Source organism: Pseudorasbora parva, chromosome 13 (genome assembly GCF_024679245.1).
Source record: "Pseudorasbora parva isolate DD20220531a chromosome 13, ASM2467924v1, whole genome shotgun sequence".
NCBI classification, from domain to species: Eukaryota; Metazoa; Chordata; class Actinopteri; order Cypriniformes; family Gobionidae; genus Pseudorasbora; species Pseudorasbora parva.
In genome coordinates this window covers 19,273,109-19,299,984 of record NC_090184.1, presented here as the reverse complement: position 1 = coordinate 19,299,984, position 26,876 = coordinate 19,273,109, and the positions used below count along the sequence as shown (strand labels likewise).

The window sequence follows — 26,876 nt, the reverse complement described above, 5'->3', positions numbered from 1 at the left end:
TCCCAAAAGAAAAGAAGCTCTGGAAATTATTTTTGTACAAAATGTACAAACATAACTTATCTAAATTAAACCTTACTCTTAGAAATTCTCCACATGGATAAATATTAAAGATGTAGTATAATGTCAAAGTGAATGGTGACCACAGTTATCAAGCAATTCCCAGTGAATAACAAACTATTGTAAAAACTATGATTCGGGCCATTTTAATAGGCCATTTGTATTATTTTTTTTATTATGTTTTTAGTCCTTTTTGGTGCTTGACAGCCCCTGGTCCCCATCCACTTCCACTGTAAGTAATAGGCAATACAAACACTCTGCTAAATGTCCCTTTTGCTATCCCGAGGGGGAAGGAAAGTCTTATTGGTTTGTAATGACATGAAGGCGAGAAATGATGAAGAATGTTCATTATGGGGTGTCTCTTTAAGTTAAAACACAAATGGAGACAACATGGACACTCGCTGTGCACAGAACTGATCCAACCGTATGTAACCAGCGAGGATTAATGTATTAAACTCACTGTTGCTACCATATGTTTACGTTCCGCTCTAATTGCATTTGTCCATTGCGAGCCCTTAAGTGTGTGAAAGAGATAGAACGACTGCTATGAGTGGGACAGACAAATCAGGCACATAAATTCACACAGCCAAGCACCGCTTACTCACAATCCTATTATGACATATAAATCTCCAGAAGATCTGGCTAGTTGTAGAGAGCCACTTGGCAATGTGCAGTGGCCTTTTTCCGCCTCTCATATGTGTCAAATTAGGCCATACGGGCATATAAATCTGTATTGATCTTAAGATGGCCTCCAATACCACCTGCTCACACTGCACACAGTCAGCGTTTACCTCTTTTACACAAAGGAACACGAGGATAATTCGAAAGGATTATACTATTGTGTCTTGTACGGAGAACTGAAATCTGACTGAACTATAATCAAATGTATTTTTAAACCATGTTCTGGTTTCAAATAACAGGAAGTAGAAAAATGTGTATCAAGTCAGGAACTTTTTTGGCGGTTGTTGAGTCTGTAAAGGTTGAAAACTCCGTCTGAGCTACATCTCTATTTCGGAAATTGTTATAGTAATGCTACGCTGTCCTGGACCGCCTCTGTAAGAGTATAGGTCAGAGTGGACTGGGTTTCCACCAGAGGAGTTTTATCAACAAGTGTCAGGAAATACATTAAAAAAAGAAGAGAAGAGATTTGATCTGTTTCAAGATTTATGAACACAACCAAATCACACAAAAACCCTTACTCATAACATTGGCAAAATTAAAGTGAAAATCGGAGTAATCTGGAAAAAGTTATTAGGCCCTAAACAGAAAGTTTGATCTGAATACACGTCAGAAACAGATTCTCATGAGAAAAGCAAAACACAGGGAAAAACATCTTCCAAAAGAAAGAGTCTGACACTGCTGATGTTAGAGATACTTTGAAAAACTCTAAAATGTCACTTTTTGTTTTCCTAAACTGTCAGATATAGATCAAACACAGGTAATGTATGGGGGAGAGCATTTGTGCACGGTTTTCATATTAGCATTTCATTGTTATTTAAAGCATTTCATTGTTATTTTTTTTTATTCATTCATTCTCATTATTGTTAACATTCTTAGTAGGCTGTATATATTTTAGTTTATTATTGTAACTTCTCTGTCATTTTTTGTATTAATGCTTTTTATTGTATGCAAAAAACGTTATCTGAGTATATAAAAAGTACTCTGAGTGTAGCATAGGCCTATATATATATATATATATATATATATATATATATATATATATATATATATATATATATATATATATATATATATATATATGATGTAGGCCTACTGTACCACTTAAACAATAAAAACAAACCACTGGAAGGATTGCTTAAATATTAAATATATTAAATATTAGTTTAAAAATGTGTTAGTTGTCTTGTCAATCGGTTGTTGTAACATCAGCTCATTTTGAAAGAAAGATTTTATTGTTTTTTTATTTTTTATTTTTTTGTGCTAAAATATTAAAACATCAACTGAACTACAATGATATTATGTCTGATAAACCTGGTTATATACTTAATATTAAAAAGGAGGGTAGCTATAGAATTAAGGAACTGGATGGTTCATAATAACCCTAAAACACAGGAAAAAGATGTACAGAATGTATTTTATTTTCACTAAATCTCCTTTATTGAATACCATTATAATTGAAGACTTTGCAATATTGTTGATAGCTGACACAGATTAAGTTATGAAGTTAATATCCTAAACGTAAACTTTAGAAGAAAAAACTTTTTCAGGAAAAACCTGTTCATTAGCTGATCCTTTGTCTACAGATAGGTATATCATTTTATAATTAATGTATTAAAATAATAAAAACAAAGAAAGCATGTTTTGTCCATTATCTCAAGACTCAGTGACAACCTAAATAAACAATGTTCACTATTACTTAGTAGTAAACAGAGATTGCCCGCGTGATGCAAAAGCTGTTTCAGTTCTGATGTCATCGTCGTGTCACGGAGGAAGGTAATCCACTGACTCCCGGTCAGTTCTCGAGAGCCCCCGTGTTTCACGTCGGGACTGGACCAAGAGAGAGGTGGAGTCTTTGGGCTTTGAGCTCTAACTCACCCCATGCCAATCCCCCTCTCCACACTTTCTGCCTCCTTTCTCGCACCATACTCGGACGGGATACACAGCCGCGCAATGGAGTCGGAAGGCAGCCAAAGTAACCTGTCCTCCTCGGACTCTCCGCACGACCCCTGGTAATAAAAAAATCCTTTCTCTTACTTACATAGGATATCTACATATAACAGCGTCAGGGCTAAATCAATTAAAAAGTAACTCAACAAAGAGGGAAACGTGTTTTGGCGGTGTCCAGCGCACCTCTCATCCACTCGGATGGGAATCACTGCCGTTATTTGAATCTCTGAAGATCTTGACGCGGCTCTTTCAGATTTATACGCGAACTCGAAGCACTTGTTGATCTCTTGTGTGTGTTGTTTTCACAGCAAAATGTTCATCGGTGGTCTGAGCTGGCAGACTACGCAAGGTGAGTAACACTTAAGTATCTGCACATGTCAGCCAAAGAAACAGATTGAAAGAAAACTCTGAATAACTGTCAACTTTTTGTCTAAAGTAGCCTTTTCAAGCGACTAGAAAGTTGCAAACCTGCAAATTCAATGCACCTTTTCAACCACTGAATTAACAACAGAAAATATATTCTTAAAACTGGTTAGGAATGTCTGCGAGATCAAAAATGATGTGCATATTTGTACAGCTCCTGTTATGTCATTCAGCATACGCATGCAGCTAATAAGATAGTCTTGGATGGTGAAAAAACATCCATTGGGTTGCTTTGTAATTTGGCTTGATCCTTTGTGCGAAGGCGATACAACAGGTTTAGCTGAGTGAATGGAGAAAGTTTCACTAACTGCTGTCATGCTGTAGGCTGTCCTCAGTATGTAGGACACATTGTTGTTTTGAATTACGCTGAGGCATTGTTCACACCGTGGAACTCTTAATAGCCTCCCTGTCATCCGATTCTTCCAGCTATTATGATCATTTAATGGATGGACATTTTCATTAAGCTTGGCAGACACCTACTTACCAGCAAAGCCGGTAACTAGGGAGCATATTTTGGCCTAATATCAATGTTATTTAGCCTAAAGTTTAGACATGTAAATCATATTTCACTACATGATGATGATGACCTCACCTTGTATTCCACGTCAGGCTTCTTAGATCATCTCGATCGATGACGTCATCCGTTCACTGTTGATGTCATCCACTAATAATCTTGGTTTTCCTACACTGTTTAAGCTTCTCACCCCTAATGTGATAAAGTAAGTCTTCTTCTCCTGCTTCCTCAGAGGGTTTGAAAGACTACTTCTGCAAGTTTGGTGAAGTGAAAGAGAGTATGGTGATGAGAGATCCAGTTACAAAGCGCTCGAGGTAAGGGAACAGCCAACCTGACTGAGAAGCGACAGCAAACACACAAAGACTTTTAGTATTGACTGTATTGTCCATTTGAAACCGAATGGGTGGAGGACGGTGTCGTAATTTTGATCTCTCATTCATCTAGGGGTTTCGGATTTGTCACATTTGTTGACCAAGCTGGTGTGGACAAAGTTCTGGCCCAGACCAGGCATGAGCTGGACTCCAAAACTGTGAGTTTTAACCTCATTCTGCTAACCATTTCCTGTGTGTCACAGCCATTGTTTGGCTTATTCTGTCAATTAGCCAAGGGGTGCGTTAACTAAAAAAAAATATATATATATTAGGTGTTTTTTTTTGTTGCTTTAATGAGTATTAGTGCATTAGTAACTGACTGTAATGCCACGATATGGCGATTCATAATTGTTCAGAGTCGCAGATGCTGCGTATGCATGTGAGGTTTCATGCCTTTTCACTTTGGGTTTTGGTCAAACAATTTGGGAGAGAGCGAGAAAAAGTTCCCATCTCAGCCTTTCCTCAATGAGGTTGTCAGGGAAGCATTCCTATTCTGTGTCAATCACTATGGTAACTAGGGGACCCGAACAGGGTATGCTGGGAAGCCTTTGTGGTGCCTTGTCTCAAGAGTGCTCACCAAACGCATTAGACTCATGCAGAATTCAGATTTTCCCCTTGTGGAAAGTCTTGAGTGATGTTTTTCTAGCAGGTGTATTTCTGTTAGAAAGGATATATGTTTTCATGTAAAGACTAGTTTATGAATGACAACAATGTAATTAATATAATAAATACGATTTTGCATTTGCAGATTAATTACTAGTAAGAGTGTTAAAAAAAATAGGAAACTTTTGTGAGAGGTTTTGTGTGTTGTGGTGCATCTATTTGTGAGAGTCTTTGTCACTGTGCAGAGCAGGCGGGTCCTGGGACAATGGTGCCCGTTGGTTGCCATGGCGACAGTGGAGTCGCCCCCCAGGGGGTCAGTGGGGAGGGAGGCTAAGGCTTGAAGGAGAAGGAAAAAAAACTTTCTCATCTCTCTCTTTCTCCCTCTTCTGAAAGTTTGAACTAGTTCCTCATTCGAGTGAAAAAAGCCTTGCACTATGGCAACAGGTAGTGCACTGCAAACCACAACGAAACGGTGTGTTTCTGTACTTCACAAATACTCTTCAGGTAATTTGTTTGGAATTACCCCAAAATTGAGTCATTGTAGATTCTACGGAGGTGTTCTGTGGAAGCGTATTTAAGCCACAGAATAAAAATATAAAAAGGTCATTGCGATTTTATCTCACAATTCTAGAGATTTTAGTTTTTTGCTGTTCTGAGTTTATCTCGCTAGTTTGGCTTTTTTCCTCCGAACTCTGAGTTAACATCTCAACTTCTTGACTTCTTTTCTCATGATTCAGATTTTTTCTCATAATCCTTTTTTTTTAATTCAAAATCCTAAGTTTACATCTCACAATTTTGACTTTTTTTCTTATAATTCTGAGTTTACATCTCACAATTTTAACTTTTTTCCTCAGAAATCTGAGTTTACATTTTACGATTTTGACTTTTTTCCTCAGAATCCTAAGTTTACATCTCACAATTGTGACTTTTTTTGTCAGAATTCTGAGTTTACATCTCACAATTTTGACTTTTTTTCCTCAGAATCCTGAGTTTACATCTCAAAATTCAGAGAAAAAAGTCAGAATGGTGAGATATAAACCATATGTCGCAATTACCTTTTTATATTTTTTATTCTGTGGCGGATATAAGCTTCCATACTATTTGGAATACTCTTCTAGTTTTCTACTATTCTACATACTAGTTTTCTCAGGCTGACAGAGACTGGAAAAGCCCATCGGACTCTTAAATAAAACCAACATAATAACTAAAGAGAACATTTAGAAAGTGTCTCTCAGCTCCAGTCTTCCACAGCGTGGTCACTTGTGCTGTTTTTTAAGTGCCTCCCCCCTGAGAGAGAGGCAGGCAGAGCCAGGGGAACATGGAGGCCTTTGTCCTGCTTTACCTCTATGACTGTGCCCCTGTGAAGGTGCCTTATGGCTGCTCGCCTGGGCCGACTTTAAACTGGAGATTAGCTTAACGAGCTCAGCGATGGGCCGTTGGAGGAGGGGAGGCCAGGAAAGAGAGAGCGAAATGTGTGCGGCGCAACTCATAAAAATCACGATTTTAAGTCAGCAGTCTTGGGACGTACTTTTGAACTTTCTTGCAGACACCATCATTCTGTAAGTTTGTGTGCTTGTGTGTTTGTCTGCATGTGATACAAACTGCTACCAAGGTGCCAGCGACTGACCCTAAAGGATTGACCTGGTTAGTTAAGTCTATTGACTTAAAATAGTTTTGACTAGGATGGCAATTTTGGCTGCTTAAGGACACATTGTGGTCAAATGGTGTTAGACTATATCTTTTTATTGGATTTCAGAAATCATGTATGCGTGCTTAGAATATTTTTTGTTAAAGAAAGAAAGCTATGTAGCTATATGTGTTTATATTTCCTCAAAATGGAAAAGTTGTGAATCAAAGGGGAATGTTATTCCCAGAGCCACAGAGAAGTATTGACAGCGTCTTAAAACACCCTCAAAGTAAACACACAAATCCCAATCTCCATACAGAGTGTACATCTGTAGTGCACACTTCAGTACTGAAGTGTACAAGCTCTGCTAGTCAAGCTCACTGTAATATCGACCTCTTGGTCAATGGCAAATGAGAGTATCCAAAATAAAGAAAAGGAAAAAATTGTTCATGTTTAAAGGGGCATTATTTACACAACAGCGTTTTGGGGGCCTGAAAACACTGACTTATAAAAAAAGAAATGCCGCTTGAGTTATATCCTGCATACACACACATACCTACACACACACACACACACACACACACAGTATGTTTATATACATTTATTAAAGCAATGAAGCGGATTACTTACAATATTAACTAATAATAATAATTTTAAAACATTCTTTTATATTCATTTTTTAAAATTTACATTTAAAAATACACAATTTTGATTGAGTTGCCCCCCAAAAAATTTCAATACATTTGAATTGATAAATGTAAAAAAAAAAACATGCTTACAATAGAAATGTAATTCATTCATTCATTGTAGGTATGAATTTAATTTTAATTTATTTTTAATAAAAGACAAAAAAATACTTTTTCATTTCATGTCACTTCATTTAACCATTTACTTGATAAAATGCAATGGATTTAAGCAAATATTAAAGTAGGAGAGATGGAAAAACCCATACTGATCGACTGCTACCGTCTGTAGTGGTTAAATGGGTTAAATGTACTATAAACGCACTTTTATGTAAAACATACTCAGAATTATGTGAATTCATTTTTATGTATAATGTATTTTAAAGCTGCAGTCCGTAACTTGTTGTGCTCTAGCGGTTAATAAACAGAACTGCTTGAGCCTTGTGGAAGAACATTGCAGCCGGAGCTACTTCTCTCTGTTTCTGTCTATGGCAAGTCACTCAGAGACTGTGCTCCTCCGCAGCGGTACCTACCAGACCGCTCTGAAATAGTCCCAATATAAACACTTATTATAAGTGTACCATATTGATTCAGAGTAAGACAAAAACACGGTTTGGGAAATGGATTTATGTTGTACATTCTCATTATATCAATTTTGTAAATCTTGAACAACAAAAGCTACGGACAGCAGCTTTAAATAATAATTATTTGACACAAAAAAACAACTTTTACATGTAATTTTATTGACCTATACTGTATAAAATGCAAAGAATATTACCAAATATTGATTGACCACTAATAATCTGACTTTAATGAATGTCTATGGTGGTTAAACATAAACAAGTCCCCTTATTCCATTACTTTTCAATGTCTCTTCACTCTCCACATAGTCAAAATCAACTCTAATGACAATAATCTGTTTTATGTGACCATACATTTTATCCTCAGCTTTCCTCTCATGTGCGTCGGTGGCTGTATGTTGATTTTGTTTGTTTGTGTGTGTGTCTGTTTGTTTGTTTTTGATTGTGAACAGGAGTGGTGCGGCCTCAGCAATGTTGTGGACCGGAGGTGACTATCAGAGTAGTCTAGAAACTATAGACATAAACTGTAGCTTCTGCATCAGATCTCTGTTCAGATTAGCTTAGCCTCTTCATTTTACTCTCTAGATTCACAAAGAAACTCTGTTACTCGTAGTCTGGTGTATGAAAATAAACGAGCAACTCTGGTAAACTGCTGTCGTTTACCTCAGAGGTGCTAGCTCTTTAGCGTAGCTCTATTCGAACCCTCTCTCAGACAGACTAATCATTATTGCTGCTAGTGCTGTACTGCCTTCACTGTCTTCTAGAATTTAACCTCAGTACAGCATGACGTAGACTAGCATTTGGTAAATAGCTGGACTAGACTATAGACTAATATAGAGTATCTTGAGTATCTGTAATCTAGTTTGTTTATTGTTTCAACGGGTGTTGACCGACATCAATTTTCTGCACATGGTTCATAAATATGAAAAAATTGTGTTGCTACATTTACACAGATCTAGCTTTTTAGCTACTTCAACATTGTTTTAATGTATTTCATTACAAATATACAGTAGTTTTCCAGGAGCTGGATACACTGTTTCACAGCTCATTTTCCAGATTTAGGCACCTTTAAACAATATTGAAAGAAAAGAAATAGAAAGAAAGACATGCAAAAACAAACAAACACAAACAAACAAAATACTTTTTGTTTGGCTGTCAAAAGAGTGTGTGGGTCAAGGATGCTTTTCTGCTTGAGTCTCTGTGCCTTCTTTTGTTTTCTGACCACTCTTCTTCCAAAGAAACATGGTTTGTGGCGTTTCCCTGAGTGTTTTTCATGCCGTCCAGTGGTTTACAGGAAAGCTGACCCTTCTCTTGTCCGGCGCACTCAGTCACAGGTGGCCATGACAGCTTCTTCTGTCTAGTCATGCTTGCCTCTCATAGAAAGCTGTACACTTTTCAACCTTTTTTTCTGTCATTTGTGTCGTTACTCCGCTCTCGTAAATGTTCACGCTGACAGCGATTGGGAAAAGTCACATTGCGGTGACTGACAATTGGAGATAAGACAGTGGAGCACGTTTTCTTTTAATGTAAGAAACTTTTATTGAACGAGGACACATTAAATTGATGAAAAGTGACAGTAAAGACATTTACAATATTACAAAAGACTTCTTTTTGAAGTAAATGCTGTTTGTTTTTGAACTTTCTATTTAAGAGGCCTATTTAAGAAAAAATGCATAGTTTTCGCAAAAATATTAAGCAGTGCAAATAAGATTTGATAATAGTGACATTTACCATTGATAAGAAATGTTTCTTGAGAAGAAAATCAGCATATTCAAATGATTTCTAAAGGATCATGTGACACTGACGACTGGAGTAAGGCCAGTAATGCCATCAAAAGAAATAAATTCGATTTTTTAATATATTAAAATAGAAAAATGTCATTTTAAAATGTAATGGTATTTCGTAATATTACTTTATTTACTTTATTTTTGGATCAAGTAAACCAGGTCTTAGTAAGCATAAGATACTTTTAAAAACACTTACGAACCCCAAACTTTTGAACAGTAGTGCATATAGGTAGACTGGGTAAACTCAGCCCGATTTGCCGACGATTTGATTTCGCCCTACAGCTCAGTCTGGAAACCTTTACATTAATTTCTACTGCTTCTGTTACATTTTTACGTGAACCAATCACAGGCTGGCTTATCCACCTGATGCACTATTGGTGGGTTTAACACGATGACAGATAGAGAAGCGATGAGTCGTTGCCCGTTGATCACGGTCTGATTGGATGATTGGACTATCCAATTGCATACAGAGTCATTTGAATTATGCTCGTTTATCACGCCTCTTGTGCAGTAGAAAATACAGAGCAGACTCCCAAAACCAATGTTCAATCTTAAAAAAAAATGAGTATATCATTTTCAAAATGATTTTTTAAGAATATGGAACTGTTATTATTATGTAATATGCACTGCTGCCATTTATATACATGCAATTCCCTTCCAGAATGATTCATTGTAAAAATAGAGTGACACTTATTTTTTATCGGCAATACATCTCGCCTGGGATTTGATGTTCAAAACTTACGGCCAATTGCGCAGCCCGACAATAATATTAGAAATGCCTACAAGCGACCAACATCCAGCAATAAAATCACTGTCAGTGTGAACGGAGCTTCACTCTCTTTATCTCAATGTCACTATTGTTCTCTCTTTAGACAAATCTACATTTCTTTTTCATATTTCTCGTCACTCTGGTCCTTCCCTGAACTCTGCATGTATGAATGTACCATCATTCTCAGACAGTAAAGTGAATGCAGGGCGCAGCCAGAGCCTTTAAAACATACAGGCAGATGTCCCTGCAAGAGACACCAACTGAAACCAGAGCTCAGAGGATGTGAAGCTTCTCACTGATGTTCTCATTTACAGTCCCGGGTGTGTTGATGTCTGTGTTCCTCTTTCTCCTGAATTTCTAAACTAGACCTTCTCCTCTCAAACTCTCCTCTAGATTGACCCGAAAGTTGCCTTCCCGAGACGAGCCCAGCCTAAGGTATGTGCTTGACTGGTCAACATGGTCAAGACACAGACTCTTGTGCTATACAATATGCAGGTTTTTGTAATTTTTGAAGATCTAACCCTCTCTCTCTCGCTCTCTTTTTAGTTGGTGACTCGGACAAAGAAAATCTTTGTTGGAGGCCTGTCGGTGAACACTACTATTGAAGATGTAAAGCAGTACTTTGACCAGTTCGGAAAGGTAAGTCACCTTTGTGTGAAACAGTTGAAGGATTTTTGGGATATCATGGTGATAAAATAAAGAGATATGCCTCGTGAGGCAGCATATTATAGTGATTTTATAGATAAGTGATGTACTTAGGCTTGGCAAAAGGAATATGATTAAATACAATACCACATGATGATAATCAGAATTAACTATGTGTTTCGATATGTGATGAAATTCATTAGTCTAATGTTAAGTTTAAAGTTGCCAAGAACTCCATATTCATTAATATACATTTGGGGTCAGTAGGATAGGCTGCATTTATTTGTTCAAAAATATACACAATTTATAAATATATTAAAATTTAAAAAAATGATTTTTTGAAGTTTTTTTGTCTTCAGTGTCACATGATCTTCCAGAAAACAGGCTAATTTGGTACTCAAAAAAAACATTTCTTATGTTAAAAATGCTGTTTAATATTTTTTGTGTAAAAATTATTAATATTTTTAGAAAATATTTAGAAAATAATTAATATTTTTAGAAAATAACGAAAAAAAAGTATGATTTTTTTTAAATCAAAAAGTATTCTAAAATTATTAATTAAAAAAAAAAAATCTTACTGACCCCCAACGTTTGAACATTACTGAATAATGTACGGTAATGTGTTTCTATCAATTGAAAACCGTATCAACCATTACTCGTCTAATCAGAATTTACAGCCGGAATGATTAATTTTAAATAAAAAATAACAGTAAAAAATAATTCAGAGGTTTTTCAAAGGTGAACTGAGTGAAATTTGAGCCAGTTTGGTGGGGAAGCATGAAAGAGGGAACAAGAAAGGCGAAGAGAGACTGAGAGAAAGAGTTGGGGTAGAGTTTGAGAGTTTGAAGGGGTGAGTTTTGTTTGCAGGGGAAGGTGGGGGAGATTACTTGAATCTGAATTAATTTGATGGAACAGCTGCTCCTGCCCTCAGCCCCCCCTCCTACCCGGTTACCACGGTGACCCTGCCCATCCATTGTCCCCAAGTAATTTAGCGGGCAAAAGGTTTTGTGTTTGGGGTGTGTGTGTGTGTGTAGGAGAGAAAACGAGGGAGAGACTGTGTGTTTAGGGGGGAGGACAAATGTTCATAACTGAAGTTAAACAATACACCCCAAAAAACTGATGTGCTATACATCTTCTATTGTTTCTTTGCATCACACATTGTCAGTGATTTGGGTGCAAGACTTCGATGGAAAATAATTCATCATCCTTGAGCCATACTTGAGTGTGGAATGCAGACAGAGAGAGAAAAAAGAGAGAGAGATGATAGTAGCAGCCACCCGGGGAAGTTGCAGATTAGTTTGCCTCACTGATCACTTTGTGTTCTGGCCTGGTTTGAACAAGGGATGGAGAGAGGGAGCGATGGAGAGAGAAAAACAGATACCATGAGAAGAAGCACACAGAACAAGAAGGGACTCAATTTGGAACTCAATCACTAAAGATTCTAGAAAATAGAAAGGTTTTCAAGATATTAAATAGAAAAGTGTGAAAAGTGATAACTCAGATTTATGAGGCCCTAAAGGCCCTGATATACTCACAGCAAAATTCTTTTTTGTTCTTTGCTCAGGGGGGTTAAAAAAAGTTGGTAATATCTATATGGTTAGTGAACATCGTGACGGCGATCACGCTGCTTAAAACGGCGTTTAGATGAATATGTAAATATGTTTCTGCGCGCTTTCCTTTCAATAACAAAAGTAGCTGTGGAAAAATCAAGGTTCATACAAACTACAAAGTGCTTAAAGGGTTTGAAGTAGGGCTGCACGATATTGTAAAAAATTTATATTGCAATATTTTTTCCCCAACGATATATATTGCGATATTGAGAGCCATCAATCCAGGCTATAGTCAATAATTACCATTCCGTGATATTAATAATTTCATAAGCAAGCTTCATTACAAGTGACAAAAAGAAATGTTGGAAAGTATGTGTAAACTTGAAACTAAACCTCCAGTAGGTGGCAGCAGGTGACCGTCTTAATGAGTGAGTCACTGAGTCGTTCATTCAAACGATTCATTCAAACGCTAAATCGTTCAGTGAGTAACAAACTTGTTGCTGTGAGTGAGACGCGTTACGGTTCTGCTGTGAATGATTTTCACTGCTGAAATGGAACAAAAACACTAAATATTGCATCTAAAATGTAAGTGACTAAGTGAATGTTAATTAGTTGTTTATGGAACTGTCATATGAAATCAGTGTCATTTCCAGTCGTGATGGTATTCAGCAAAACGCTCAAGTGTTGTAATTTCTCCTCGAAAGGTTGCACGAGCGTCAACAGCGCGGCCTTATTATCGTCAGTTCATTATGTATTATTATCCACTATCGATCGCCACTTACACTAAATTAATGCGCAAACATTCGTGCATTTTGGTGATTCGCTAGTTATTTTTTGTTTTAATCAGGCGTGGTAAGTAATTTTTGTATCCTTAAATTATTTTTACAACACTGGCAAAGAATGTTTACATCACTGATCTCTAGAGCAGCGGTTTACACTCATTTTCTCTTCTACTTCTTCCAGTGTGCAGTTGAGTTCTGTTAACAACTATGCGTCGCTCCATTGCTCTGATTGGTTGTAGGTCTATCCAATTGAGTGAAGAGGCATTTTCTTTCCTGGCTGGGTTGAAACACACCCCATAATCACAGCCCAAAGGAGCAGTATCAGACTCATATTCTGACTAGAATCTTCATATTTAGGAAGAGGTACTTGACAAGTGCTTTAAAGGTGTCCTGAACTGGCTTTTTTTTTCTTTTTTTATACTGTTGTCTGAGGTCAACTAATGACGTTCGTGTGGTTTTTACATTCATGAACATCATAACTAATAAGTAACAGGCTATTTTCTTCACTGGTTTGATGCTCTCTCCTGAATGCTGGGTTTTGATGGGCGTGACGCACTGGAGACTTGGAAGTAAATGCCCACGGCAAGGATTGGATAAGATTTGCATATTTAATGAGCTTCAGCTCCTGTCTAAGAGCTCCTGTCTAGGAGCTATATCTATGCCCCTCTCAGATCAGTTCACATGAGGGAGGGATTGTTTTAAAAGCGGCAACTGCAATGATTATCTCGACCACAGTGTTCGTATCAAACAAACACAATGATTTATTTCTCATCCACCCACGATTGATTGGAATATTATTTCTGTATTACATGGCCTGCACAATCGGTCGATATAAGCACAAACACACACGCACACACACACACACACACACACACATACGTCCGCGTGTATTGCTTCCACAATATCTTGCTATCTTCTTCCACATGTTTATTGCTGCTGGCTAGTGATCCGAACAGCTCCATGAGTCAGTGGGTGGGACTATTGAATTAGACGTGCTGTAGAGGCGGTGTTTCGTCGCGCGATGACTTAAGGATGAAGTACAGGATAATTTTCTGGGCCTGGTGTCTATAAAAGCTTTTCTTTGACTAAAAAGGAAGTTTCAGTTCTGAAACTTACAGGATAATCTATATTTATTATCATGACCTTTTATATATCAAAAGCTCAAGGGAAAGTTGACTACTCAATTCATCACCCCTTTAATTATTGAAAGACAGTATATATGAAATTAGTGGGTTATGTAAATTAGCATCTGATATAGATATGCCATTTTACATGATTATGAACTATTGCTATTGCTCATATATTTCCAAGTATTTGATACAGCTTTTCACCTGTTTAGAATTTGAAAGATAATAAAGATATTGTTTGATAAGAAAGATCTCTAATTCAAATCCTTGAAAACCAAAGAAGTAGTGCTTGAAAAGTCCTTGAAAGTCCTGGAATTTCATTTTACAGTATATGTACGAAACCTGATAAATGTCAGTGTTGAGAAAACAGCAGTTGAGAAAGCATTTCATCATAGTGAAATGGATATAAGCTCTGCAATCCGGCATCTACTCAACCTATATGCTACTTTACACAAGAGACTGCTTTAAGGTAGGGACACACCAAACCAACGCCACAGAACTAGCGCTGATGAAAGCAGACGGTGTTGTCACCTCAAGTTGCCTGCATTGAGGAAAAAAAGCTGCAATTGAACACACCAAGAGAACTACAGCCGACTGTCCCGGGATTAAATGCAAGCAGCTTTACAGTAAAAATAAAAAAAAAACATGAAAAAGAAATTCAGTTAGAACATCTTTTTCTACTAAAGCAACTATCGAGTGTTCATGTTTGTACTCATATCTGAACTTAACGGACTGAACAGAAGAAATTAACCAGAAAAAAAAACACATGAAAGAAGTCTCAGAGCACACCTATCTATTACGTACCTATCACCACAAACCAAAGTTAGTTAGGTGTTTACCGTCCACTGCTAACTTTTCCGGAAAGTTTGCTTCGGCAAGCTGGTTTGAACTTCAATCGTACTTCGTTCAAAATGACGCCACATCAGTTCACTCTTCAATATCGTTTAAAGCATATTTTTAAAGGTGCATTCAGGAATTTCTCTCATGACGTCTAATATTTCAAAATATTAAGAGATCTGAAAAAGTTTAAAATCCATAAAATCCAATGCCATATTGGGATCACAAGACCAGATAAAAAATACTTACTTTATTTCTGTAACTTTCTCCTCGCAATTTGCCAGGCACTTTAATTCAAAGCAATTTACATTGCATTCAAGGTAAACATTTTATCAGCACATGCATTCCCTTCTAATCGAACCTCTGGCCTTGGCATTGCTAGTGCCATGCTTTACTGTTTAAGCTACAGGAGTGCTGTTCTGTAATTTAGGTCTTTTGCTTGAGAAAATAGCATATTTCTACTATATTATCAGTAACTATTTTTTGCTGTTGTGTCCAAGAAGAGTTATCGGCCAATACCAATGTTCTCAAAATGTCCAAATATCAACCAATTAATAACTAGTAATATTAAACCATATAAATTACAAGGCAAGTGGATTTCTCTTCCAAGGCACACACAGTAAAAGACAAATAATGGAACTGGAGAGAGCGCAGAGAGTGTTATTGGTCTTTTTAGTTTGTTTTCACCAAGAGACTGTAAGCGTTTGTGCACATCAAGTGTTGATTGGTCAGGCTGTCGACTTGTTTTTTTTTTCCGTATTTGGATTGAATATGGAACTGTTTTTCTTCCTGTCTCTTGTCATTTTCTCACATCATGCCCTCTAAGTTTGGCATTCACCTCAGACCTTTACGCTTAAGCTGTTTGGAGATATCTGTCAGTATGCGCTCAGTGACGCACTTTTGCACACAGACAATAAAACTCAAGAAAAATAGACCATCGCGCCTCTTACTTCAAACAGAATCCCTATGATATTGTAGTTAGCATTCACACTACTGAGGTAGTATTCAAAACATGCTTATGAAATCGAGGGGTGTGTTGCTGGTTCTAGTGAGAATGTAACAGGCTATTTCCACCTGATCTCCCTTTGTGAAGAGTTGCCTTTAATTGTATTGAACGAAATCTCTCTCTCGTCCTGTCCTACAGGTGGATGACGCCATGCTCATGTTTGACAAAACCACCAACAGGCACAGAGGTAAATTTCCCTTTATCTTTCTTTAAATAACTAAGCGCGTCAATGGCAGCCGTTCTCCCGTTTGCTCCTTCCTTTCCTAAACCTGGTCCAATCTGTTTCTGTCTCTTCTCCATGGCCCTCCATCCTGTACTCTGTAGGATAAGCGGTAGGTGAGGAGAGAGATTGAGTAATTAGCGTGTTCGTTAATCAGGGTTTAGGCTAAAACCTTGTTAAGCGCCCTTCCCTCCCCCTGCCGGTTCTACAGCACATCGATTATGACAGCTTGCATGGCTTTACCGCAGCCTTTCAACCCAGCGGAGAGGTGGAGGAGATGAGACGCATGGAGAGACAGACAGGGGACGAGAGCAGCACTTGAGAAGAGAGAAGCAAGTTTTTGCTGAAAAAAAATCTAGCAGCACATCACTTTGTTGAGAAAATCTAGCACTGTTTACGGAGACCAAGTGGACGTGCGTATGATCACAAAGGTTTAAAATAGAATACAGGTCACAGGAAATCTGTATAATTACAGTATTAAGGGTGAACCTTAAGGACACTCACATTCACAAATATTCAACCGCAACATGGAGAAGTTACAGGCATATAAAATGCTTTTTACAAATACTTTGAGTCCAAACGTCCAAAAACTAGGATCATTTAAATGTAAATATAAATAGGAAAAATACATTATTTCTGCATTTTACAAGGTATTGTTATGAAAAATATTTAAGATTTTTCTCTATAAAAATCAACAATGATTATGTGAGCTTTTTTTGGTGACACACAATAATCGGACATTATGTCATTTTTAACAATTCGATTTTAAAGAAATTATTTCATTTATTTATTACTTTTATTATAACTTTTTAATAAATGCTGTTCTTTTGAACTTTCTATTAATCAATTTTTACTGGTTTCCACAAAAGTGGTTCATCATTAATATTAATAATAAGAAATAAATCATTCTTGAGCTCCAAATTAGTACACTTGAATGATTTCTGTAGGATCATGTAAATGAAGACTGGAGTAATGATGCTGAAAATTCAGCTACAAAACAGTTATTGTAAATTGTAATAATATTTCAGAATATTGCTTTTTTTATTGCATTTTGGATTAAATAAATGTTGCCTCTGATGATTTTTTCTCTCAAATTGTTATGCTGATAATATAATTTCTAATAACAATTTTTTTATCAGATTTTTTTAAAGCACAATATAAGCATTTTCCTTAATGGTCTCAGACTTCTGGATGGTATCAGACAGTATTTTGATGTATACTTTGGTACCAAAACATGGTAGTATCATGGTACTTTTTAGTAATTCCATAATCATTTTGGCATTGATTTAACACGGTCTGTTAAAACTGAAGCAGATTTTGTTGGCTTTTCTTTGGCAGTTTGGCATCTGAACTTCTCACCTGACGTTGAACTGAAGCATATGAACCCGTAGACATTGTTTATAATGATGGCTGAAGTGGAAATCCAAATGTAAACTGCGGTCTGAGTGTCTGGACTCTTTCTTCCCTCAGGGTTTGGATTTGTGACCTTTGAGAATGAAGATGTAGTGGAGAAAGTCTGTGAGATCCACTTCCACGAGATCAACAACAAAATGGTGAGAGTTCTTATTCTGACACACTGTTTCATTCAGACGAATGGTTGACAGACTGATATCTTCCCCTTTTTCGATCACAGGTGGAGTGTAAGAAAGCCCAACCCAAGGAAGTGATGTCACCCACGGGCTCTTCAAGAGGTCGTGCTCGTGTCATGCCCTATGGGATGGACGCCTTTATGCTTGGGATAGGAATGCTGGGTAAGAGCTTAGCACTTGCCAAACTGCCGATTGCATGGATGAGGGCTACAATTGATGAAAAGCATATTGTGGATTCTTCTGCCCTCTGCTGTTAAGAGTGAAAAGTGCAATCTGTACAGGTCACAGAATTCATACTAAATACACCAATTCTATAATTTCATTGATTTCATATGATTTGAATTTTTTTTACCAGGGTATCCAGGGTTCCAGGCAGCAACATATGCCGGTCGCAGCTATACTAGTCTCACACCAGGATACACATATCAGTTCCCTGGTAAGACTCAATGTCTGGCTCATACTGTAAACACTGTATCAATGTCTCCGTACACATTATCACACATTGGTTCATGGATATTAACTCTTTCCTATAGTTAATCTTTACACACTCTGGTATATAGCTAATCCAATTATGGGTTTTTGAACTAGGAAATGATTGGTAATCAGTTTATAATTGCATATACACTATTCAAAAATATTATGTAATGGTAGGTTGTCAAATCCAAATCGCCAAAATTAAAGGGTAAGTTCACCCAAAAATGAAATGTATGTCATTAATGACTCGCCCTAATGTCGTTCCACACCCGTGAGACCTCCATTCATCTTCAGAACACAGTTTAAGATATTTGCGTATGGAAGTGTATGCACACTACACCGTCCATTTCCAGAAAGGGAATAAAAACATCATCAAAGTAGTCCATATGTGACATCAGTTGGTTAATTAGAATCTCTTGAAGAATCGAAAATACATTTTGGTCCAAAAATAACAAAATCTATGACTTTATTCAGCATTGTCTTCTCTTCTGGGTTTGTTTTCAATACTCAAATAAAGATTTTAACGGTTATATGAATATTATTAGGATATTGGCTGTTTATTAGTGCTTATAAAGCACATATTAAATGCATGATCCTATTCTACATTGCTTAATCCTACCCAATACCTAAACTTAACTACCTTACTAACTATTAGTAAGCAGTATTTAGGGGTTTATTAAGGCAAAAGTCGTAGATAATAGAATAAAGTGTGACCAAAAGTGAGTGTGATTTTATGGGTAAAAACACCACATATTGTAAGTATGTACACTTCCGTTCAAAATGGTAGTGGGGTCAGTCAGATTGTTTGTTTTTTGAAGGAAGTCTCTCACAAAATGTTTACTAAGGATGCATTTCTTTAATCAAAAATACTATTAAAACAGTAATATTGTGAAATATATTGTTAATTCAAAAGGACTGTTTTCAATTTTAATGGATTTTAAAGTGTAAATTATTCCTGTGATGGTAAAGCTACATTTTCAACATCATTACTCTAGTCTTCAGTAACAAGATCTTTCAGAAATCATTCTAATATGCTGATTTGCTGCTAAAGAATCATGTCTGATTATTAACAGTGTTGGGTTAATGCATTTCAAGTAACTTGAGTTACGTAATCAGATTACTTTTTTCAAAGAAATAGTAAAGTAACAGATTACTTTAACAAAAAAAACCCATCTCAGGTTCTTTTTCAAATAAGTAAAGAAGGTTAAATGTTTTTCCATTTATTGACTGGCAGCTGTCCTGTCCCTATGTTGAGAGAAATCATGAGTAAGTGCAGAGGCGCTGTGTGTAAACATGATGTATTACTCAAAATTAATATAAACTGTGAAATGCAGTCTCCAAATATTACTTAAACCTGCAATAATGAACTATATTAAGCTGCACAAATATACTTTTATGTATTTATTCTCAGTTTATTAACCAATGTCTTTGCTGCTGATCTTCAGCAAAATGACTTTAGATAAACATGACATTTGCGTTTATTTGTTATTGTTGAAGTAAGCATGTAGAACTTTCTTCTTCTGCCACCTATTCTTCTTCAATCTAGAAAGACTGAACAGCTAAAAGGTGTTTTTTTTTCTTTTTCTTTTTTACTGCGCCCTCTACTGAACAGGCAGGAATTTGCATTTTCTTCAGCCTGAGGCTTATTCATTTCACTTCTGTTGTGAAGGGCCTTTACATGACAAAAATAAAAGTTTTTTGTTGTTATTAAAAACAAACAAGCAAGCCCATCCCAGGTGTGAAAAAGTAACATAACGCATTACTTTTTTAGGGAGTAACGCATGATTGTGATGTATTACTTTTAAAACGAACTTTCCCCAACATTGATTATCAATGTTGAATATGGTTGTGCTGCTTACTATTTTTATGGACACAGTGATTTTTTTTTCTTTCTGGGGCTTCTTCGATGAATAGAAAGTTCAAAAGAACATAATTTATTGAAATATACAATAAATATTCAATATATTATTGAAATTTTCAACCATATTTTATGCCATATTTTAAACTTTGTAACATTTAAATGTGATTTACTGCCACTTTTGACAAATTTGATGCATCCATGCTGAATAAAAGTATTAATAAAAATTCATAAGGACCCCAAACGGTAATGCATATTGTCATATATCACTCATTTGTGGCTCATGGCTGCTTGTAAATCTCAGGGAGGCGGTATAAAACTCTTTCTATGTGCACTTGAGGCCTGTAGGCTTGCATGTCTTGCCACTCATTTTTGCTGCCATAGGCCCTGTAGCGCTTGTCCATGTCTGTAGTCTGATCAGCACTTGTGTATGTTTAAATGGCTTTCTGTGTTTATCTCTATTCTAGAATTCCACTTAGAGAGGACCCCCCTTCTGACATCACCCCACCCCCCTGAGCTCACAGGTTAGTCCCTCTAAGAGCTTTACAAGCAGCTACTTTACATGGTACCCACTCACCATATTCCAACACACAACAAAGTGTGATTTGAGCTCTCAAAGTTTATGCTGTGGCACCACCACCCAGGAAATCGTGCATAACAGCTTACTCAGACGTTACCACAAATTATCAGACCATCATTTTATACTCTGTATGATGCAAGCATTTTCCCATTGGTTTCAGATAAGCCATGCTTGTATGTTGATACTGATAGCGTTCTCTTTCCTGTTTGTTTTCTTGTTCTGTGTGCATGCGGATGTTGCTGTAGCAATTCCTCTAACGGCATACAACCCCATGGCGGCAGCCGCAGCAGCAGCAGCTGTGGTCAGAGGTGCGAGAATTTCATTTTTGCTACATCCTACACATGAGCCAGTCTCAGGAAATGAGCGCTCACACCCCAGTGTGCATTTTTACTATCTGGCTGAGCTATATATCTATAAGGTTTCCTGTTCATGAAAAAGATATTGTGGAATTTCATGTCGATTTATATTGTAGGCTCAACTCCTTCTCGCTCAGCCGGATTTCTAGGTACCAGCAGCCCTGGGCCGATGGCAGACCTGTATGGAACGGCCAATCAGGACTCAACTGTCAGTAGCTATATCAGCGCCGCAAGTCCCGCTCCAAGCACTGGATTCAGCCACAGCCTCGGGGTGAGCCAGTGAATGCAGTGCTGTTACTGTTAAAGCTGCTGTCTGCAGACCTGCAAACTTGTCGCTTTTCGGTGACAATCGCCGTTTTCTTGGTCAATTGGGTCATTTACGTGAATCGCAAAGAACCGAAGAGTTTTTTTTGGTGGGAGGGGATTGACATGCGGAAACATTATTGGATAATTCTTATAATTCCGGGGGGGACGTGGTAAAGACCGCTTTCTCTACCTCGGTTGATTGCGCGCTTCTTGAGGTCACGGGCAAGTGTATTTATACATAGAAACCAATGTGATTACATCAAGATTTAGGGTGCGTTCACACTTGTCATGTTTGGTTCGATTAAAACGAACCCTGGTGCGATTGCTCGGTTAGTGCGGTTCATTTGAACATATGTGAACGCTGCCACCCGAACTCTGGTGCGCACCAAACAAGCGGACCGAGACCGCTAAAAAGATGGGTCTCGGTCCGCTTCCAAACGAACTCTGGTGCGGTTCGATTGATATATGAACGCAACACGGACCAAACACATGTAAACGGACCAAAAACCGGACGTATAATGTCACAAGAAGCCACACATAATGCAGCTGATTTGACGACGTGGAAAGATCGGTGTACGTTATCCAAAATGAGTAACTTTAACGTTAGAGGGCAAACGTAGAGCAACGAGGAAGAGCCTCATCAATATTTGGTCTGACGAGCATGTTTCGAAAATGCTAGAAAAAACGCACAAAAAGCATACCTGGCTCTTCTCATCAAAGTTCCTGTGTTGCCCATTATTAGCAGGTACAGACGACAGAACGGCCGTCTCTTTTGCATAAGCGACGCCCGACTCTTTTCTGCACAACGGAGGAAATCCTGTTGCTGTTTTGAATGTTTTGAACATTTTATGAGCTCTTCATGAGTTCTCAGCGGGTAAAAATAATGCCACATGTAGGCCTACACGCATAAAATGATCGCGTTTAATCCAGCACACAGCGTTGTTTTGAACATTTCATGAGCTCTTCATGAGTTCTCTGGTAAAAAATAATGCCAAATGTGTTACACGCATAAAATGATCGCGTTTAATCCAGCACACAGCGTTGTTTTGAATGTTTTGAACATTTCATGAGCTCTTCATGAGTTCTCTGGTAAAAAATAATGCCATATGTACACGCATAAAATGCCCGCGCGTGTAATCCGCACACAGCATTGTTTTGCATGTTCGGTAAGCGAGCTCCTACGTCATATAAACCGACCAATCAGGTTGTGAGCGTCTCCCTGTGCCTTTGGTTCGGTAACTTTAGGTTCGCTGTTAAAAAATGCCCGTGTGAACGCTAAGCGGACCAGGACTATTATGTTTGTTTTTGTTTTTTGGTCCGGACCAAACTAACCAAACGAACCGAACTACAAGTGTGAACGCACCCTTAAATTCAGAGACAAAAAATAATCTATGCATGACCTGCCATTTTATTCGTAACTAAATATGAGGAAGGCGCCCTCACATGAAAGTCCAAAACGGATTTGTAGAAACTTACTGTCACGCTGGAGCTGCAGCTGAAGGAAAACAATCGTTATGAGCTGAAACGTGACGACGACAATCAGACGATTGCGACAGTATGCTTTGTGTGTGTTTTTCAAGCCATCTCAACGTAGACTATTTATTGATAATAAAGTAGACCTATATCATATGAGTAACTGACAGCATTTTAAATGTTTATCTTCTGCTCACCAAAGCTGCATTTATTTAATCAAAAATAAAGTTAAAACAGTAATATTGTGAAATACCATTACAAAGGAAAACAGCTCTATGTGGATATAGTAAAGTGTAATTTATTCCTGTGATCAAAGCTGAATTTATCATCATTACTCCAGTCTTCAGTGTCACATGATCCTTCAGAAATCAGTCTCATATGAGGATTTCATAATCAAGAAACATTTTTGATTATTATCTGTGTTGAAAACAGTTGTGCTGCTTAAAATGTTGTGGAAACCATGATACATTTTATTTTTCAGGATTCTTTGATGAGAAAGTTCAATGGACAGCATTTATTTGCATTTATTAAATAAATGATCTTTTGTAATATTAAAACTATCACTTGTGATCAATTTAATGTAGCCTATGTCTGATCAACAAAAGTATTCATTTCTCTCTTTTTAATTTTACCACAAATGTTTGGATGGTATGGTGTTTTCCACAAAAATGAAGCCGCACCATGAGCAGCAAAACTGTTTTCAACACTGATAATAATCATAAATGTTTGTTGATCATCAAATCCTAATATGAGAATGATTAGTGACACTGAAGACTGGAGTGATGATGATAAATTCAGCTTTGATCACAGAAATAAATGACACTTTACTATATATTCACGTAGCGACCAGATGATGTAGATAATAGTTCACTGTATTACTGTATATATAATATATATGCTTCCCCCATCCCCCCGGAAACTGTCACCTTTTTTACTCTGAGAAGTTTGCAGGTCTGTGTCTGTTATTTATTTATTTTTTGTTCAAGATTTACAAAAATTATATAATGAGAATGTATAACATGAATCCATTTTCCAAAGCGTTTTTCTCTTACCCTGAATCATTATGGTACACTTATAATAAGTGTTTATATTGGGACTATTTCAGAGCGGTCTGGTAGGAACCGCTGCGGAGGAGCACAGTCTCTGAGTGACTCGCCATAGACAGAAACAGAGAGAAGTAGCTCCGGCTGCAATGTTCTTCCACAAGTCACATGCAGTTCTGTTTATTAACTGCTATAGCGCAAAAAGTTATGGACGACAGCTTTAACTAAAACTATTAAAAAGATGTTTAATAGAAAAGTAATTGAAAATAAAGCTGAAATTAAATAAAATGCAAATATTTAAATAAAAAGTTAAATAAAATAATTTTAAAAAACTTTAGAGCATACACTCAATGGTTAATGGCATACGATGGTTAAAATAGAGCCCTAAGACTAAATTTAAAATAAAGCTAAATAGTAGGGCCGGGACTTTGACGCGTTAATTAAGATTAATTACGCAAAAAATAAATAACACCATTTTAACCACACTTATTTTTGCACCGCGGAACGTTTTTCAATGAATGAGTTTCGACGGACCGATTATACTGGAACACCAACTAGCGTTCTTCACGAGTCACGACCATGGTCACGACAACAGCAAACCATAGTTAACATGAACGAAGAAGCTGATGAGACTGCTTTGCTTGGCCCCGTGGATGGGAAATTTTGTTTTAAAAAAACGAAAGGATGGAAGCGTCGACAAGAGCATGGTTGTGTGCAAGCTATACAACAAGGAATTAGCGTATCACCGCAGCACATCGAGCCTCAAATATCACAAATATGCTTTTGCTACCTTTAATGGCAAACATTGCACTGGTCTGCTGGACTGAAATTAATAAACTATATTTTGTTGATTAAGCTTATGTATTCAGTCATTATTCAATGGTATACTAAAAATACATGTGAAAAATTACTTCTCACTGTTTTTAGGTCAAATATTTATATGCAATTAAAATGCGATTAATTTCGATTAATTAATTACAAAGCCTCTTACTAATTAGACTAATTTTTTTAATCGAGTCCCGGCCCTTCTAAATAGAAATATAAAAAATTATAAGAAATCGCTAAAATAAGCTATTCAAATGTAAACTGAAAATATAAAATAAAAATGAATGCAAAATATTAACAAATAAACAAAAACAAATAAATAATACTAAAATAACACTGATGATGAAGTAAAAAATAAAATGAAGAAATTTTCTTTTTGTATACATATGTTTTTTTTTTGTTTTTTTTTATCTTAAATACTATGTTTTTGGAGAGTCATGCCACATGACATTTTACAACCTAAACTAACCTTGCCATGTGGAAAAGGTCACATTATTGACCCTGACACAGTCATGAGGCGGCATATTTTAAAATATGAATGAGACGTAAGCAAATAATCATTATCTATTAACATTTTTATAATAATAATAATAAGTCACAAATTATTACAATAATTCACAAACATTCAAATAGATAAAAAAAAATGCAATTCTAAAACACATTTTGTGAATTATTATTATTATTATAAAAATGACATCACATCAACAAGTGTCACATCATTATCGAGAACATCTGATGCATATGAGGAATTGAATAAATAATGTTTTTCCTGTGTATTTTTTGCTGCAATTACAACAAATGTCTTATCTTTACCTTCACAGGGCCCTCTGATCGCTACGGCATTTACTAACGGCTACCATTGAAGTGTGAGCACTGGCGCATTAGCATTCATCATTCTGACGTCTTCCCTACATCTTAAGGAAGGGTTTTTAAAGTATGTGGTGATCTCAATCGAATAATAATGGATGCACTCTCCGTGCCGCAGGGTTTTATTGTTATTTTATCAAGCTCTCTGTCTTTAAATGGTTTTGGATGAGATAAATCAGCCCTAAGCTGATAAAACGGCGGCTGCAACACTAATAATGTGATGTGACAGATTTCCTGTTTTATGAATTACTGTCATATCAGTATAACTAACCTCCTGCTCCTCTTATATTGAGCTAAACCTGTAAATAATTAGTTTAAAATGCTAACAACTTGTCTTAGTTTTATTCTTTTTTCTCTCAGTTCTTGTTTTTTGTGATGACATTATGTACACGTAGGCTTGTAATTGTAGTCTTTTCAGTTTAACAGTCTTATAAGAGCAATAATCCGTGTCAAATATATGTGGATCTTTGTAGTGTATTTAAAAGACTAAATCACTTTCAGATACATTTGGTACATTTTCTACTGAAGAATATAGTGTGATGGGACATCAAAATGTATATTTTGTTAGTTTTGCAACTGGATTTATTACACTGATCATGCAAATAGCAGTAATATCAAGGAGAACATATTTCTCAGACTTAGATTTGACCTTGTTTGTGTAAAATATTGTATATACTGTCCTTTTTGATCGGGGGAGATCTGCCAGCGTGATTAAGAGTTTTTTACACTCAAAAACGCAAACGCAGGATTCTTTGTCCAAAAATGTTTTAGTTTCTTTTCATGATTTGATGAACTTGAACGTTTTTGTTTTATTTTGTCGTGTTTCTTTGTTGACAGAAGGCAATGTGAATGATGCTACTATTGAGCGAGTGTGTGTCTGCGTGTTAAAGAGTGAATGCATGTCATGAGCTAATGTATTACCTTCGGTAAGATGATTTAAAATGTGAATTGTAACTCCTATTTCCATGTTGTTGCGTTGCTTTTACCAAGTTTATATTCGTAACACAATTCCATTAATCTCTTTTAGAGGTTTAAAGTCTTGTAATAATTGGAATATGAATATACTTCAATTAACTGAAGATTCTGGTACTGGTAAAAAAAATTAAAAAAAATAGCAACACTAATATAACACTTTTTATGAAGTAAACAGGATGGCTGTTAATAATTGAAAGTTTTAATGTTTCTTGTTTGAAGCTTGACCCTCTCTGAAAAAAATTAAATAAATAAAAATTCAAAAGTACATATGCAAATGGCTAATTATTTCAAATTTCAGAACTTCTACAGGTTTTAAAACT

General features: G+C 36.6%; 1 protein-coding gene across 4 annotated transcripts; it reads left to right on the top strand.

Moving 5' to 3' along the window:
* The first annotated feature begins 2,616 nt into the window (after positions 1-2,616).
* Positions 2,617-26,823, top strand: msi1b (musashi RNA binding protein 1b). 4 transcript variants are annotated; one of them, XM_067413382.1, is made up of 14 exons: positions 2,617-2,747; positions 2,994-3,034; positions 3,855-3,936; positions 4,067-4,151; positions 10,437-10,478; positions 10,590-10,682; positions 16,129-16,177; positions 17,681-17,763; positions 17,844-17,961; positions 18,155-18,235; positions 20,599-20,655; positions 20,957-21,019; positions 21,205-21,338; positions 25,536-26,823. In XM_067413382.1, the coding sequence occupies exons 1-14, from the start codon at positions 2,617-2,619 to the stop codon at positions 25,575-25,577; spliced, it is 1,101 nt and encodes a 366-aa protein (XP_067269483.1). In that variant the 3' UTR covers positions 25,578-26,823. The 4 variants fall into 4 exon arrangements, with proteins under 4 accessions (XP_067269483.1, XP_067269482.1, XP_067269485.1 ...); XM_067413381.1 differs by having other exon boundaries at positions 21,184-21,338; XM_067413384.1 differs by lacking the exon at positions 20,599-20,655.
* Positions 26,824-26,876: the final 53 nt, after the last annotated feature.

What these genes read in the sequence shown, in the direction of transcription:
- msi1b (XM_067413381.1), top strand. Translation starts at nt 2,617, where the DNA reads ATGCCAATCCCCCTCTCCACACTTTCTGCCTCCTTTCTCGCACCATAC. An exon ending in CCACCCCCCTGAGCTCACAG is followed by an intron (nt 20,656 to 20,956) that starts GTTAGTCCCTCT and finishes ATGTTGCTGTAG; the next exon opens with CAATTCCTCTAACGGCATAC. An exon ending in AGCAGCAGCTGTGGTCAGAG is followed by an intron (nt 21,020 to 21,183) that starts GTGCGAGAATTT and finishes TTTATATTGTAG; the next exon opens with GCTCAACTCCTTCTCGCTCA.